General features: G+C 50.3%; 1 protein-coding gene across 3 annotated transcripts in view; it reads right to left on the reverse strand.

The window, feature by feature from the left end:
* Positions 1-250: 250 nt before the first annotated feature.
* STX2 (syntaxin 2) overlaps positions 251-16,254 on the reverse strand; it is a 32,015-nt gene continuing 16,011 nt past the window's right edge. Inside the window, exons 4-10 of one of the 3 annotated variants that reach the window (XM_080821816.1) lie at positions 13,234-13,308; positions 11,698-11,771; positions 10,997-11,105; positions 9,293-9,366; positions 9,045-9,182; positions 6,907-7,017; positions 251-2,289 (exon numbers count right to left, since the gene is read on the reverse strand). In XM_080821816.1, coding sequence (XP_080677942.1) covers positions 2,194-2,289; positions 6,907-7,017; positions 9,045-9,182; positions 9,293-9,366; positions 10,997-11,105; positions 11,698-11,771; positions 13,234-13,308 — 677 coding nt within the window. In that variant the 3' untranslated portion in view covers positions 251-2,193. Of the gene's footprint in view, positions 2,351-5,116; positions 5,293-6,906; positions 7,018-9,044; positions 9,183-9,292; positions 9,367-10,996; positions 11,106-11,697; positions 11,772-13,233; positions 13,309-16,254 lie in introns of those variants that run through there. The other 2 variants (XM_080821817.1, XM_080821818.1) reach the window with 2 other exon arrangements.

Raw genomic sequence — 16,254 nt, forward strand, 5'->3', positions numbered from 1 at the left:
CAAGGACATCCCCGCCCACCCCATTAACAAAGGAGACTCTGTCGAATGGACATAAGCACTGGCAGTCAGTAACTCTGAAATGTACCCCAAGTCCCCTGAATTAGCATTTGTTGTGAGCAGCAAGAAAGACGGGCCCTGAGACACAAGTCATAGAGGCTTGTAATAATGACACAAATAACCCAAACCTATCAAAACCGCTAACACCATTAACTCACATTATGATACATAATAATGGCCACAGAGGTAAGAGTAGTTTTCTCAGTAGAACAATTTATTAATGGATATGCAATAAAGTATGTCCCCAAAAATCTTTCCAGAAATGACAAGACTAAAAGTAAATTTGTTTTCAGTTCTCTGGCAGTTTTTTTTTTAATGTAAACATAAAATATTTGGAAAAATGATAAAAAGTAACAAGTGAATCTGTAAATATATTTTTAAAAATCCCATCTCAAACAGGTGCTTGAGGCTTACACATACAGACGTGCTATGTGATAACTAACTGGATTATTTATCTAAACAGAAATCAAAAGGCACTTCCGTAACTTTGACGACAGCAGCACACATTCAGTCAGGCCTTCAGAGGAGGGAGGATGACCTGAACGAGCAGAGCCAGAACCACGACGACACAGATGGACACATGGACATAATTATACAAACAGGTGCCCAAAAGCTATACGAATACAAGCATGATCGCTAAGTATTTAAATATCCCTCGAGGTGAGTCTCGACGTAGGCACACGGCAGTGAGCACACCCCCTTGACCGGCGGTTTCAAGACTCTTAAAAACACGTGACGGCCAGAAGGTTCCTCTTGTAATTCCGAGACCGCGGCGACGATCAGCCAGCAAATGCAATGCCCCGTTCAGATCTGAGTGTAAGCTAAGCTGCCGCATGCATAAATTGGGAACGAGTGGGATTCCTAATTGTAGGACACAAAGAACACAGTTCCAAACCGCTCAGCATCATTCACACTTACTGTGTGGAACCAAGAATGTCTCCATCCGCTTCCGGCCCAACATCAGAACACAGACATGCTGACACGGTCACCGACGGCCGTCACCGGAGTTAGCGACATTGTGACCATCCTTCATGTTCATTTACAGTTTGCCTAGCTGCTACCTTTCAGAAGTCCACTCACTAGTGAGACTGCGTACACTTTACAAGTCAAAAAAACAACTGTATTATTATACTAAACATGAATAAGCAATAAAAATCTTTAATGAGCGATCCCTGTAAACACTGGGAATTCACTTTTGTAGTTCAGCAGAGTAGTAAGTACTTAACAAGAGCATTTGAGGACTCCTTACAACAGTTTACATCTAGAAGAATTAACGTCTGGAAATAATTTCCACAAGTTTAGCAAGGACTGAATCCTGGTCTTCTCAGCATCCTAAGCTCAGGCCTTAGGAATGTAAACAGGGACACATAAGGTTTATTTCTAATGAACAAGCAAGAGGCCGTGGGCTTTCACAGTGCAGGAACTGATTTATTATCTCGAGCCGTGGAGACGAGCACAGTAATGGGGACTGTCCTGGGGGGTGTCAAGGGCACTAGCGCCCTACATATCACTACCAACAGAAGGCACTTAAAGGCATTTTGGGGCCTTGGCACCCAACAAGGACTATGCCGAAGGCAAACTGAACGGTTGTAAAGGCAGCTCTGACGATGTCGTGAACATTCTTTCAAAAGGTGATATTTGATATATAAAAATGGAGCGAATTAAGATGTTAATATATTAAACAATTTATAAACATTAAAAGTTAGAGATATCTTACAAAACAGCTGTGATGATAAACATTTTTGTTGCAAACAACAAACACACACGAATTAAACACAGTACAAAAACGTCTCTTAATTAGCAGGTTAGCTGGGAGGGGTGGAGAAGGAAAGCTCAGACCTCAGATCTACTAGCTTCCTAACACAAAGTATTCCTAATTAAACTTCACATGTATTTTTAACACTGAAATATAAAAAAAATTGAAATTTTCAATAATTCCTTATTTTAAGGCCACTGAAGAAAGTTTCACATTGTTACATTGTTGTGATGTGCTGTTCAGAGTCCAGGGCTGTTCGGGGCAACTTGTCACACCCATCCCACTCAGACTTTCCCTGAACGATGCATCTTGTCGAGATCTGCCCTCGCCTCACTAAGAAACAGTCAGCACCCAGCGCCACAGGTCACAGCACCTGGGGCTCAGTCATGGAACGGGAGGCGGCGGACTTGCTGCAGGTGTGGTCTGACTCCGAGGAGAGTGGCTCTCGGGACATGGTTGCTATGACAACGTTGTTGCTAGGACAATTCCAAGGATCACAAGCAAAACAATTACACAAATAATAATGAACATCATTTTCTGCAAGATAAAGAAAAACATTAATTAATTTGCAAAGTATCAAAAGAAAGAAATCACTAATGTCATTTAACAAAATCTGAAAGAGTTTAAATACGAGTCCCACGGGTCACAGAAAAGGACGGAGTGGGGAAGGAAAGCTCCAGGGGCGAAGCTGTGAGCTACACACACACGTCTATTAAATTAAGGGGATGTAGCTAAAACGGGTGTTGTTACAACGACACATGCTCCTGGAGGGAAAGGCAATGTCTACTCGGCACCGGGAGGGTTCTTAACGAACACTCCCTAGTGGTCAGACGGAAACAACAAACTGTTATTCCCAGACGCACTGCACATCTTCAAACCTTACATGAATCTCTCGTTTGCCGACCTCCAACCTCCCCGTGTTTTCGCACTGAGGTGTGTGCACATGCGTGAGAAACCGGAAGCCGCTGACCCTTCTCCCGCCGCATCTGCAGCGCAGAGGCCGGGCTATGAGCACAGCCAGCTTTGTTCTCAGCTAACAAGCATCCCTGCATAGCTGGAAGCTAGCCCGCCCTTGGCTTAGGGCATCTGGTCTCATCCAGGGGACTCGTCCGGGGGAGAAGGCAGGAAGTCCTGCATGACTCTGGGTTCCCTTTGTGGACAGTAGACTCATCACCTGCACTGCCAGCTCGCACACACAGGCCACACCGGTGCCTAAGAAACACGCCTGCGAAGATGGCACGGCTCTGAGCCAGCACCGGCCTGCAGCAGCTCCGTCCACGCTGCGTGCCAGGCCCGCAGGAAACGTTCAGTCAGTCACTCCGAGGGCAGGGAGTGCCACCTTCAGGTCCCCACATTCCTGGCGTGAGGACTGCAGCCCCAGCCGCATCCCACCATATGCCCGTGAACTCTGCTCAGCACAATGATCTGATGACAACCTTTCCTCTGGCCTCCGGAGGGTCCCTTCTTCCTTCCCATCGGCGGGCACACTTCAGCTCCAGCACTTGCTGCCACCACCTGGGGCCCCTGGGAGACCCGGCCACCCTATACATGAGCTCGGACTTTCTGCACCCCGGGGCTGGCTCTGTGCACCTGTGTCCTTCCTTCCCCACCGGCTCAAGATGGCACTCCCCCGAATCCCCTGCGCTCCAGATAGAACCACCATTCTTGTCTAACACCCCGCCAACAGCTCAAACCACACGTGCGCCCTTCTCTCAGTGGGCAGAGCACACCCAGGGTGCCAATCCTGTTCTGAGTTCTAGGCATGGCTCTCCCAACTCGTAGACACAAACCATGGGCCAGGCACTCTCTGCCTGTCTCCTTGGACCAGGAATCAAGTGTCCCCCTGTGCTGCAGTGTTACTTCACTTCCACAAAGTGCCTACAGTCCGGTGCCTGGCCCCCCGGAAGGCTCTGCTGAAAACATAAATTTTCAGAAGTATAATTATAGACATCAACCACTGCATTTGTATAAAAGTAGTAATTGTTGACACGCACTCTGGCATGCTTTTATTAATGAGGACTGTTCTGTATTCATATTTGAAGACATTAGAGTAAACTGGGCCCAAGGCCCACGATAAGCCCACTGCTCCCCCAAAAATCACATTGAAAAGCCTGCTTTTACCCAATAGCATGACCAAACAGCATCTCTAGGTCCAACCTAAACATTAACTTTAATCTTTAGCGTAACCATGTTCAAACAACCATATTACAACCACCAGAAAAAACTAAGAAAATGCATATTTTTAAAGCAATTATAAAAATATTTTTAAATGCAATTATACTAGCAAAGAAAATCACAGATACCATATTAGCTCCAGCAGAGCTAACAGGACAGCATCGTGAAGATCACATAAATGTCTCAATATAGAGCGCTAAGCCTCCTTCCTTCTGAAGAATGACCTACGACCAGCTCCGTAGCCGGAGCCTCTTCTGAAATCACTTCCCGTGGGATCCTGGGGCACGTGGACAACTCGGGCTCAGGACCCCCGGCCCCCATGGCAGCGCAGGCCTCCTCTCCACTCGATGTCCATCCTGTGTCTGCAGTCGCCCTCACAGCCGGAGAGGGGGCTCCCCAGGACCACCTGCCATCACCCTGCCACCGGGCGCTGCCCCGCAGCCCTCGGAAGGAGCTGGCCAACCGGCCCGGGATGAGGGACGCAGCCCGCCATCCGCATGCCAGCCGAGCGCCCCCGCGGGGAGGAGGGTCCCAGGTGCACCAGAGACCAGAGTGAAAACACAAAACGTACTGCAGCTTGGAGAGCGGTGAACAAGGCAAACAGAGATCTAGAGACCTCTGTTACCATGAAGTAGAACCATGTGTTCTACTCAGGACCCTTCACGAGCGGGCGGGCTGACCTGACGGCCTTCGCTTCAGTGAGGGGGCGTGGGCAAAGCACCCACAGCAGGCGCGTGTGACACGAAGGACGTTGCCGGAGACCCTGCTCCCACTCCCCCCGGCCCCCGGGAACCCCCGCAGTAGGGAGACCTCACAAAGCAACTTTCAGTTGTTGCAATTATTCCCAAAGCTGAAACCTGAAAAGATCCATGAACGCAGGAAGTGCGAATTCACTTAGCGAGCGCCTCTGGGCTGCGGGCTCCCCGCGGGCAGGAAGGGGATCCCTGCCACACCTGCACACCAAGGCTTTCACAGGCCACGTGAGAAGGCCGCCCTTGAATGATGACCCTCAGCCACCTGGTAACGCCCAGTGCACGTGGCGGCCGGCCTGGCCTCCGCAGCCAGGCACGGGCACCGCAGGCGACACGCTGGGCCCCGCCCCGCGGACAGGCTGGCGGGACTGGGCAAGCCGCATAGCTTATCGGGACGGTTGCCGCGTGGACAAGCGGTCAGTTCCTCTCCGCCGTGCCAGCGGGGGCACACACACGGACGTGATCCGCATGGGCGTCTGCTGGCTGATAAACCGATAATCAGAGCATTTACGGAAACCAGGGCACTGACACGGCTACAATCATCCACTGTTTCTGTCAAAGAAAAGCAAGTCAGTTACATTACGGGGCTCTCCTAGCACCATGTCAGAAGGCATCATTCAGTGACAGTAGAACCATCCCCGGGAAGCCGCTTTAAAATCCAAGTCACAGGACACCTGATTGTTTGACAGCTTTTAGCTCTTTAAAAGCGTGGTTTTTAATCGCACGAGGTGAGGCTGTTTGGAGATAAACGGTTCTAGAACTCAGGCTATCGGGTTCCATCAGCGCCACAGGCGAGTCTGGAGAGAGGGAGGCCCCGACCCCTGTTCCAGCAGCCAGAGCTCCGGAAGGAGCCCCGCCCTGTTGTTCCTCGTTTGTCTGCCGTCCGCCGGGGACCCTCCACTGCCCCTGCCCCACCCCAGAAAGCACAAGACCCCGAGGAAGGCTGCGCCCCCCGCCCTGAGGGCTGAGCAGATGCGGCAGCGGGGCGTCTGGGAGTGGAGTGAGCAGCGTGGACAAGCCGTGTGACGTCAGGGGTCAGCTGTGTCACCGGAGAGGTGGGGACAGTGCCGGAGAGCAGCTGACACCAGACAGGGAGGCCTCATCAACAGCGGAGTCTGCACTTAACAGGAGGCCTGCTGTCTTTGTAAAACCAACTTTTCACGAAAGTTCTCACTGCACTGCTGTGCTGGTTAGGGAAAGGAAGGGACCGGCGCTTGGCTAATGACCTTGTCACACTAGTCCACAGTGTGCCTGGAAGCAGACTGAGAACTCACACGTGGACCGTATCACCTCCTTCACGCAGGAGTATTTTAAAGAGTGGTGACACAGACTGACGTCATGCTTCAAGGACAGGAGCGCGCTCGGATAGGCCCGGGAGATGCAGGCTGCGAGGAGAGCCCAGAGGGGCCCCGGAGTTGCGGCCCACGTACCGTGAGCACCGCGGCCTCTGCGCACACACCCCCGCCCTTCCTTTCTTGCCTGCACTCTGCGGGCAGCGCATGGAAACCCCCGACCAGAAAGGCACGGTGAAGCCGCACAGCCCTCTCCCGGGACGGGAGGCAGCAGCGGGGACTTTGTGTGGTCCTCCCCACACTGGGGACAAGGACAGCAAGAACAGCCGGCAAGGACACCCGTGAAACCCGGAGAGAGCTTTCTTCTCCCTGAGTTAGAACTTAATTCCACCGTGTCGCTGTCTTCTTGGAAGAGCTTTGCTCACAACTCACACAGGATTCGGGTACAGACAACCCCTTCACAGAGCCTGAACGGCCGTGGCTACAGAACGCCGCAGTCCGGCCTCAGCAACGCTCTTCCTCCTCCAAACCAGAGAATCAGCAAGTAACTCGAGGGAAGAATCAAGGGTTTGCAGCACAACATGTGTGACCAACAGCTTCTAGAATTCCGGTCCCATTAGCTTTACGCCCCCTCCAGACACGGAGGTCTCTGGAGAAACGTGGGGCCGCAGAACATAGAAGCTCATGGTCAACACATTTCCCTACACAACCTTCACTGTTCAGCAAACAGAACCACTTCCATTTGAGAGTGAAATAAGAATTTAAGGAATCATTTATTTCCTGGAATCCCTTTTAAGGAGGGCTACCTCAACACACCACCCTCGAAGCCAGCACAACAGAAGCGTGCACTCCAAGTCTTAGGAGGCGGACTCACCCGTCTAGCTTTGCTGCGGTACCTAACGGCTCTCTTCGTCTCTTCTTTCGCGCGCTCCACGTAGTCTGTGGCGTTCATCACGTTCTTTTCTATGTTGTTGATCATTTCGCCCTTAAGACAGAAAGTTCCAGGCTCAGAGGACATCCCCGAAACACCTGAGCGCGTATCTTACGACAGCCACGGAGCACCGACAAAGGCTTCACGGGACATAATATGCATGTAATAGACACCGAATGTTTTCCACGTTTACGGACAGATGAAACCACTGTACACATGCCAATACAAAATGATCAGAATTTATGTCTTAAGAAGAATGAGCACAGATGAGAGGGGTGGGCAGCAAGGCTGAGGGTGAAAGGCATGTCAAGGACACTCTGAGATGTGCTCTCGTGTGCGCGCAGCCCAGCGCCTTCCTGACGCGCGCACATACGCGATGTACGACGACATCGGGTTGAGTGGGCGGCACACTGCCGTGGTCTCCTTAGAACACCAGAAAACCAAGAGCAGCGTATGTGTGACACTAGGCTGACGAGCTTCAGGAAGTGCGTGGGGCGAGGCGAGCGCAGGGAGGAGCGAGGGGAGAGGGGACAGTACCTGCTCTCCGTCCACGGCAGACAACCTGCAGCAACGCCGGCAGCAGTGGAAAAGGACGACCGTTACCTCCCGCACTCACTAGCACCTCTGACTACGCAACAGTCTGAGCTTGAGGAGCCGACATAAAGCGTTACTAACACTCTTCTACAAGGAGACCATAACACAAAGCTAAGAACACAGCCCTTTCCTAACGGACCTTGATGCAACACATCTGCTGTAGAACCATCATAGTTAGTCGAAGGTGCTCTGAAACCTTCCGTAATTACAGAAACAGTGTAGCACCCTTACTGCAGAACCCTCCCTGAAGACAGGAAGCTGGCAGAAACTTCTGGTGTGGGAAGGCAAGGGCCCCACCCAAGCCAAACAAGAGTGAGCCCATGCCCCACCCCCGGACCCCCTCCCTGGGGCTGCTGGGTTTTCCTGCCAATCACACAGTACCTGAGCTTTCCACGTTTTATGATAAACGTCCTCAAAATAAACAGTGTTCTTCTAAAGTTCAGGGACACACATGGAGAATGAATCCCATACAAGGATGGGCTTCTCGTCACCGCTCACGTAATCCAGAAAATAAGCTGGTCGGGTTCGAAACTTCGCACCAGACTGCTCCCGCCAGAGCAGACCCCGAAACCAGGCTCCGGGGGCATGAGGACACGATCTACCGAAGATGTGTGACATGGACCCTCCCACAGTGTGGATGTCACCAGAATCCTAACCCCTGAATCAACGAGCAGCCGCGCACAGGCCTCACTCCGTACTGGAAACATCAGGGAGGGCCTGATTCAGGTCCCAGGAGTCAGAACACACCAGCCTGTATTCGACACTGGATTTTACATTATGTGAGGAACTGTCTACACTCCTTCCACCCTCTTCCCTGGGGTGGCCTGCCCTCCCCACCTGTGTCCTGGACAAACCAAGAATTAGACCACCATGCCGTGGGCACAGGCTTGTGTGTGTGTCACAGACAGTACCCTAAATTTAGGGCTCACTCTTTTAAACGTTTCTTCCAACTACCGTTCTAATACGTGCTCCTTGTAGAACACTTGAGAAATACATGTATTTTAGAGAAGAAAATTAAATTCCTACAGTCCCATGTTACCTCACTTGATAGATCTCTTTCCCTCTGTGAACACTGTTGTGCGCGGCTGCGCTCATGCCATGTACACACACAGGCGTGCGTGCGTGCTACAGGATTACGCTTACGCAGATGGGTATGTACACACGTAAGACTTTGTATCTCCCTCTTCATTCACAATTCCAGCTCGATATTTGTACGTCTCACTAAAAATCTTCCTGAACCAAAGTCTGCCCGGGCCTGCGTCACAGGCTGTCCTGTGCACACACAGACTTCGAGTACGAAGCCAGTCCCTCTCTGTCGCAAGCTGAAGCTGTTGCCAGCATTCCCGCCTCACAGTAACGCCGCAAGCCACTTCTGACTTCTGAGACTGGACCCACAGCTCCGGCTCTCTTGGCCACGCGGGACCCTGCTAGGAGATTCCACAGAGGGCCACTGTGCGTCTGGGAGACAGGGAGCTGTGCGCCGTTACCTGGGTCTCCACGAACATGGCCATGTCCGTGAACATCTCGTGCAGCTCCCGGATGCTGGTCTCCAGCCTCATGATGTCCTTGTGACGAGACTCAATTTCATTGAGCGCTTGTCTAGTAATTTGAGAATCTGATATAATCTTTGAAAAACAAACACAAAAGAGAAATACTGATGAACTCGGGGCTGCTTCGGGAGTGAGGCGCAGGCAGACGCGTGCGGGCACGTGGCCGCGGCCTCCCGGGCGCTCACGTCCGCCGTGAAGACAGAAGGGCTCCCGCTCTCCAGCATCTCCTCCAGCTCGTCGTCCGTCGTGGCTCTCCCGGCTGCAAGACGAACACAGACTCCACTCAGGACGCGCCCACGTTTGTAAACGACCCTCTCAGCCAGACGTCACCAACTACCACCCGAGTTTACGTTTTTAAGGGCTTTTCGGACCCTTCAAATGTATTTTCTTAAATGAGTGTTAATGTGGAGAGAAACTGACCTAAGACTAAGAAACGGGAAAAACCGGAAAACTCTCAGAAGAGCCTCGTCACTGGGACGGGTCATAAAACCTAACTTTAGTAAGAATGAGAACCAACGCTAAGGAGGACGTCACGTGTATCTGGAACCACACGTTTTTCTAAAAGTTACCTCTGGCTTACGGATAAAGGGTGTGTTATCAGCATAGACTAGAAGGTCACAACTAGAGACTGAACAATTAGAATCAGGGGCTTTAATACTCGCTATGTGTTGGCTGATGGTATTTTTTCCTTGAGTTAAATGTATTAATGCTCTCTAAGAAATACATCCACAGGTTTTCGAAAACACGCAATTGATAATTCTTATTTTTTTCAATTTGTGCCATGAAAGACAAAATTAAATGAACGTCATAATAATGAAAATCTCATCTAAAGAGAAAGTTGACAATAGCATTATCCATATTGTCATCAGGAAATGACCCAAAAGTCCATCATCTGGGCCCCAGAGAGACACAGTGTGGCTCATCTGCACGATGGTGCCTGAGCCAGCAGGCAGCAGATGGCTGCGTCTCAAAAAATCTGTGTTAAGTGAAAGAGGCCAGTCACAAAAGGGCACATATTGTGTGACTACATGTATATGAAGTGTCCAAAACAGGCCAGTTGGTAGAGGTCAGTGGCTGCCTAGGGCTCAGGGGAAGAGGCCCGAGGAGTGACAGATGTAGGTGTACATCTTTGGGGCTAAGATGTTGTACAACTGGCCTTGTGACCCACTAGAGCCGCTGACCTGTCCACTCTGCATGTCACTGGTGTGAGATATAACTGAGTCTCTGTAAATACGATGAAATGCTGTTTGACAAGGTTCACACTCGCGGCTATCCTGGGCTCCCCAAGTCCCTGAGGAGGTGCACAAAGCCCACAGCCCTGGTGGCCGCCACGCCCGTCGTGAGCTCACGCCACAGCTGAGGAGGTGGTTGGTCTTCGCTAACGGGGAGCGGGCACAGCTGACTGACCTTTAAGTGGTCAGCAAAGTGCCTTCTGCCTGGAGGAAAACTGGAGCCCTACCATCCCAGGCTGACGGCAATGCACGGGTCCTTGCAAGGCAGACTGGAGCAAAGGGCCGCCCACACTTGCTCGCCAGACACACAGCCCTGTGAGGCCCTCTGAGACTGTCTCCCCAGATAGGGCACAGTGGGTTGGGAGCAACAGAAAAGTACTTGGGGAGACAACGGCTGGAAGTTTTCCATATCTGATTAACACTCTAAAAGTAAAGCTGATTAGAAAATAATTTAAAGTCCAGTCACCAAGGATTTTCCAAAGGATGTAAATAAAGAAAATGTTCTGGTGATTCAGTGAACAGGAAGCCATGAAAAGGTTTTAGGTTTTGCAATATTGACCAAAATAGAGATGGAATAACTCTTCTGAAGTTACAGTACTTTGATGTCAGACCTTAAGAATAGTATGTTTTTAACAAAAAGCATTTTCCTCTACTCACTTATTTCTAGCTGACGTTGTATCCGTCCTTTGCTCCGCTCCCGGAACAGAGTCTGTGCCTCATTATATTCTGTCATAACTTCCACAAATTTCCGAGATAGTACAGAATGCTATTAACACAGAAGAAATTAATATATAATGACCATTTCTTCTGCTGAAAGTGACATACAAAATATGACACCAGGAAAACTAAAGCCGTCATGGGAGTCCTTCAGACAGAAAGTGAGAGGACCAGCAGCCAACTCTGGGACAGAACCCATGCCGACAACTTCCCGTGCGCCACCGGCCCGGACCCTTCAGGGCCCCCACTGCACAGACGTGGACGCTGGGACTCGAGCTCACCCGTGGTTCCCGCCTCACCGGACGCGGCTGGGCCTGCGCGCCGGACACCCCCTTGTCAAGCAGAAGCTAGCATACTGGACACCACCGTCCGCACCACAAACCTTTAGAAGGTGTGGACCCCACCCCCCACCCTCCAGGGACTCGGATAATTCCGATAACACTGCTCTTCAGAGCAGAACCCTGTTGACGGATGGAATACCCTTCTCCTTCATAATAAGGAGGACATCTGTAGATCCCCTCCTTGTATGCAGAGATGTTGTAAGGATTAATGGACAGAAAGATGAACGACTTCGAATCTGAAAGCAGTAAAGAGACCTATTCCACACATCGCTGCCGTCTGGGCGAGGGCGACAGCCAAACCTGGGTTCTTCGGATGCGAAGATCCACCGAAGCCCGGCTCCCGCTCTCATCCTGATCGACGCTGTGCTCAATCGCTGCAGACAGACAGGGAAAGAGTCACCTCTCAAACTAAAACACAGAAGTTTCTCAAGCCAACTCTCCAGCTGCTTTTCTTATCTTTCCAATTCCTCATAGGTGTACGGGTCTTAATAATGATCATCCGTCCGTGGTAACACCACAAAATAAAACCACATGTTCTATCTTAACATTGAAAAGAAAAACAAACAAAAGAAATCACCTGACTCTGTTGGAGTTTGGAGAACTTAACCATCCGTCTACAGGAGATACAGAGCTTTCAAACCCTGAAGCATGGCAAACTCTGATGGACAAATGTCCTGGTTTCTCCAACCAAAAGAAAAAAGAGGGGAAGATGGAAGGAGAGTCTGAGTTTTAAAAACTTTAAGTGACACGTGACACGCCACCAATCACAGGGTATGGCCCTCATCTGGAACCCAGTCCCAGCACACTGTAAAAAGAAACTCAAAGAACACTGGGGAAGCGTAAATTCTGACGGGATATTTCCTAATAAATGTGTCTTGGGGCGCCTGGGTGGCTCAGTCATTAAGCGTCTGCCTTCGGCTCAGGTCATGATCCTAGCGTCCTGCGATCGAGCCCCACACCAGGTTCCCTGCTCCGCAGGGGGCCTGCTTCTCCCTCTCCCACTCCCCCTGCTTGTGTTCCCTCTCTCACGGTCTCTCTCTCTCTCTGTGACAAATAAATAAATAAAATCTTAAAAAAAAAAAAAAAAAACTGTGTGGATATGATCATGGCCCATGGTTGTATTTTGGGGTGAAAATCCTTCTGGTCTTCACTACACTGACACACGTGCTGATGAAGCCACCAGGGCAGGTGGAGCCCGAGGGGTGCAGCGCTGAAGGGTGTGGCCAAAGGCTGGGGGCGGTCATCTCCCTGCCCCCACCTGTCTGCAATGCGCCAACAAAAGTTCTTCCTGATCCGCCAAGATGTCCTGGGTTTGAATGCTCCTTTGTAACAATCAGATACAAAGTGTCTTCCTGGCAGCCCTGTTTATGCCCAAACCTCTCAGAAACCACCTCTTGGAGCTGAACCCGAGCACAGGAAGCTAAACTCCTACGCACTTAGGAAACTATTTAAGAACTGGAGCTTAGTATGAAAGGCTACTCACCTTCTGAAATACCTGTAATTCAGCAAAAAATGTCATAAAAATAGGCCTCGATGAGAGATTAACAACTTATAAGCAAATGTTTAATTAACCTTGATGAATACGAACTAGCTGTTCTATCCTGAATTTGCAGATTAACACTGTTAGCTTTAGCTCCCTGCGTGCAGTCCTTAGAGCCAGCAGCTAAGAATTCTAGAACAATGAGTAACGCAAAGGCCACTACCCCAAGTTCACACAAATTAAAGCACTCACACTTATGACTTGTAAAAATGTCAAGAATCAGAGATTATAAGGGAAACACAGTTTACCCACATGCCCCCATCACCCATTACACACAGTCAAAGCTGTAAACTCACACTTCAGCTTGGCTCGGATTTTGTTAGCAGTTTTCTTGATTTCTTTGTTCAGATCTTCAAGTTCTTCTTTTATTTCTTTAAAATTAAAAAAAAAAGGACATCTAAGCTATAATACACAATTAACTTAAATGGAACAACACTCCTGGTAAATATTCAAGTGTTTGGGTCTCAAAGTGGGGCTCCCAGACCAAGGAGCCTCAGCACTAGGTGGGGTCCTGGTAGAAATGCACATTCCTGGGCCCCGCCCAGACCTACTCAAGGTGGGACCTGCGGCCTGCAATCCGACCTAACCAGCCCGCAGGTGACTGTAAGGTACACCTACATTTCGGAAGAGCTGGATGACAGCAATTAACTGCTGAAACAGTTCACTGACTCTGTTGCTAACACCTAGACCTAAGGAAGGAAGCAGAAATTTAACCATATTCTGGAAAGAAGTTCTCCCATGTGTTTGATTTCCTTTGTGCTCATCTCTGCCTGATTGAAGCAGGTTCCTCCCGGAAGTGCTTGTCTCCGCACTGGGAAGGCTGAGGCTAAGCCCCCAGACACAGCCACTGTGTCTGGAGAGGGAGAGCCGTGCAGGAGTCTACAGGAAAATGCACTCGGGGCAGAACATGTGCAGGCGTGCGGCCCTGCTGAGGACACGGCACGGCAGACTTGGGAAACGGCTACGAGCCGCGGTCGGGGAGGAGGGGGGCACCAAAGCCTCCGTAACTGAGAACCGAGCCTGGAGCCTCGGATGGATCAGAGCCCCGTCCCCCAGCTGGTACTCCCCAGGAGCACCCCACTCTGGATACAAAAGCCCTGGGCTGTTCCAGGACGGATCCCGGACTCCCCGCTCACACAGGCAGGCAGGGGCTCAGGTGTTCGTGAGGGAAATGGACGAGGCATGACCAGATCTGATCCCTCCGAGGGACAGAGAAGAGCCATAAGTTTATCCGTGGCAAAGGTGGCATTTCAAACCACTGGGGAAAGGATGTGGCACGATAAACACTCCTGCTGAGAACCGTCAGGAAAGCTGGACAGAATGTGTTTCAATCTGCTTGAAGGCATTAAAGCTAACAAGGCAGGAAGACACCCGGAGAGGGGAGCCAGCGACTGGAGCAGCTTGAAGCTGGAGGCAGGGGAGAGGAGAGGAGAGCCGCAAAGCTCTGGAGGAGGGGACCGTGGCGCAGCTCATCCGACCCTCCCAAACTACACCCAGAACTGCTGCCGCCCCTGGCCATCTGTCAGAAATGTTTAAAGATCATCTTCTAGAAAAGGAGGACTCAAATTACTGCCACAAGCTTTTATGCACAAAACCTGGGGCCCAGTCCCAAACAGCCAGGCGCACAAAGAACCACAGTGGAGGCACACAGACCCCAGGGGCACCAGGGCGTGGATCATCAGACACGGTGGGATCATTACGTCCAAAGGGGTGAAATACAAGATTAAGAATTTTGTCAGAAAATCAGTACAGAAAGAAACCAAGTGAAATTCCAGGACTGAAAATATCTCACCCAGAAATCACTCAACGGGTGAAGAGGGGTCTGCAGATGAACCGCAGACTCCCCAACGGGACAGCGAGACGGGGGCGAGAACAGAACGGGGGGCAGGGGAACCACGGGCACAGGGAAAAGGCCTGAACACGCAGACTGCGGGTCTCCCGAAGAGGGACGGCTCGTGAGGACAAAGTGGCCCAGGCGGCCGGAGGCACAGACCCAGGGGCCCAGGAGGCTAACAGGAAAAGCAGCGCAAACGGAGAGAAAACCGCATCCAGGGCAAAATCGCTAAACCAAAGACCAAAGACCAAGTGTTTTAAAAGCTACAATTCAACAGCTGTCTTTAAAAAAAGAAAAAAAAAGGCACCATAAAGATTACTTAAGAATCTTCAAGATGGTCAAAGAAAATTACTTTCACCACTCAGTGAAAACATCCTTCAAGAACAAGATTATAGTTGGAAAATTGCAGATAACTGCATGTTCCCTACTAAAAGCAGTAACAAAGAGTGCTTTTTTTCTTAAAGATTTTTTATTTTTATTTATTTGACAGAGTGAAACAGCAAAAGAGGGAACACAAGTGGGAGGGTGGGAGAGGGAGTCGCAAGCTCCCCGCTGAGCAGAGAGCCCGATGCAGAATTCGATCCCAGGACCCTGAGATGATGACCTGAGCAGAAGGCAGACGCTTAACAACTGAGCCATCCAGGTGCCCCCTAAGAGTGCTTTTTAGAAAGAAACGATCTCAGATGGAAGTTGTGAGACTCAAAGAAAAATAAGGCGCACTGGTTGGGGTATGCACACGGGGGATCTGAATGGGCGTTCATGGTACAAACGTTTACATTACTTTTATGCATCACGTACGTACGACCATATGTGCATACAAGAACAGATGCGGTTAAAGTTTCTGAGGTCCCTGTATCACCTGAAAGTAGTAAAAACACAGATTCCTGTTGGACGTTAAGTCAAGAATGCACGCTGTACTCCAGAGGACAGCACTCCAACAACAGAAAATCGGACTCATAAACAAGCCAGCGGTGGAGGGGATAAAATTCTTAAAACCTAAGCCAAAAGAAAGCCTGAAAAAAGAGAGAAGTAACGGAGAACAAGCAAGAAAAATGAAAAACAAACATGATTGTGAATGTCCACCCCAATATATCAGTAATGCTCGGTAACAGCCTACAAGCACGTAGAGACCAAAAATGACCAGACTGGAAAAGTGACAAACCCTGTAATACTGTATGTATAAAAGATGAGAGAAACACATTAGGCACACAGCTATGGGAAGATCATCAGAAAGTGGCAGGGAGGGGCGCCTGGGTGGCTCAGTGGGTTAAAGCCTCTGCCTTCGGCTCAGGTCATGATCCCAGGGTCCTGGGATCAAGTCCCGCATCGGGCTCTCTGTTCGGCGGGGAGCCTGCTTCCCCCTCTCTCTCTGCCTGCCTCTCCGCCTACTTGTGATCTTTGTCAAATAAATAAATAAAACCTTTTTAAAAAGAAAGAAAGTAAGTGGCGGGAAAGCGATCCCACAGCCACAAATCAAGGCAAA

This window comes from Martes martes (genome assembly GCF_963455335.1).
Source record: "Martes martes genome assembly, chromosome: 13".
Classification (NCBI taxonomy): domain Eukaryota; kingdom Metazoa; phylum Chordata; class Mammalia; order Carnivora; family Mustelidae; genus Martes; species Martes martes.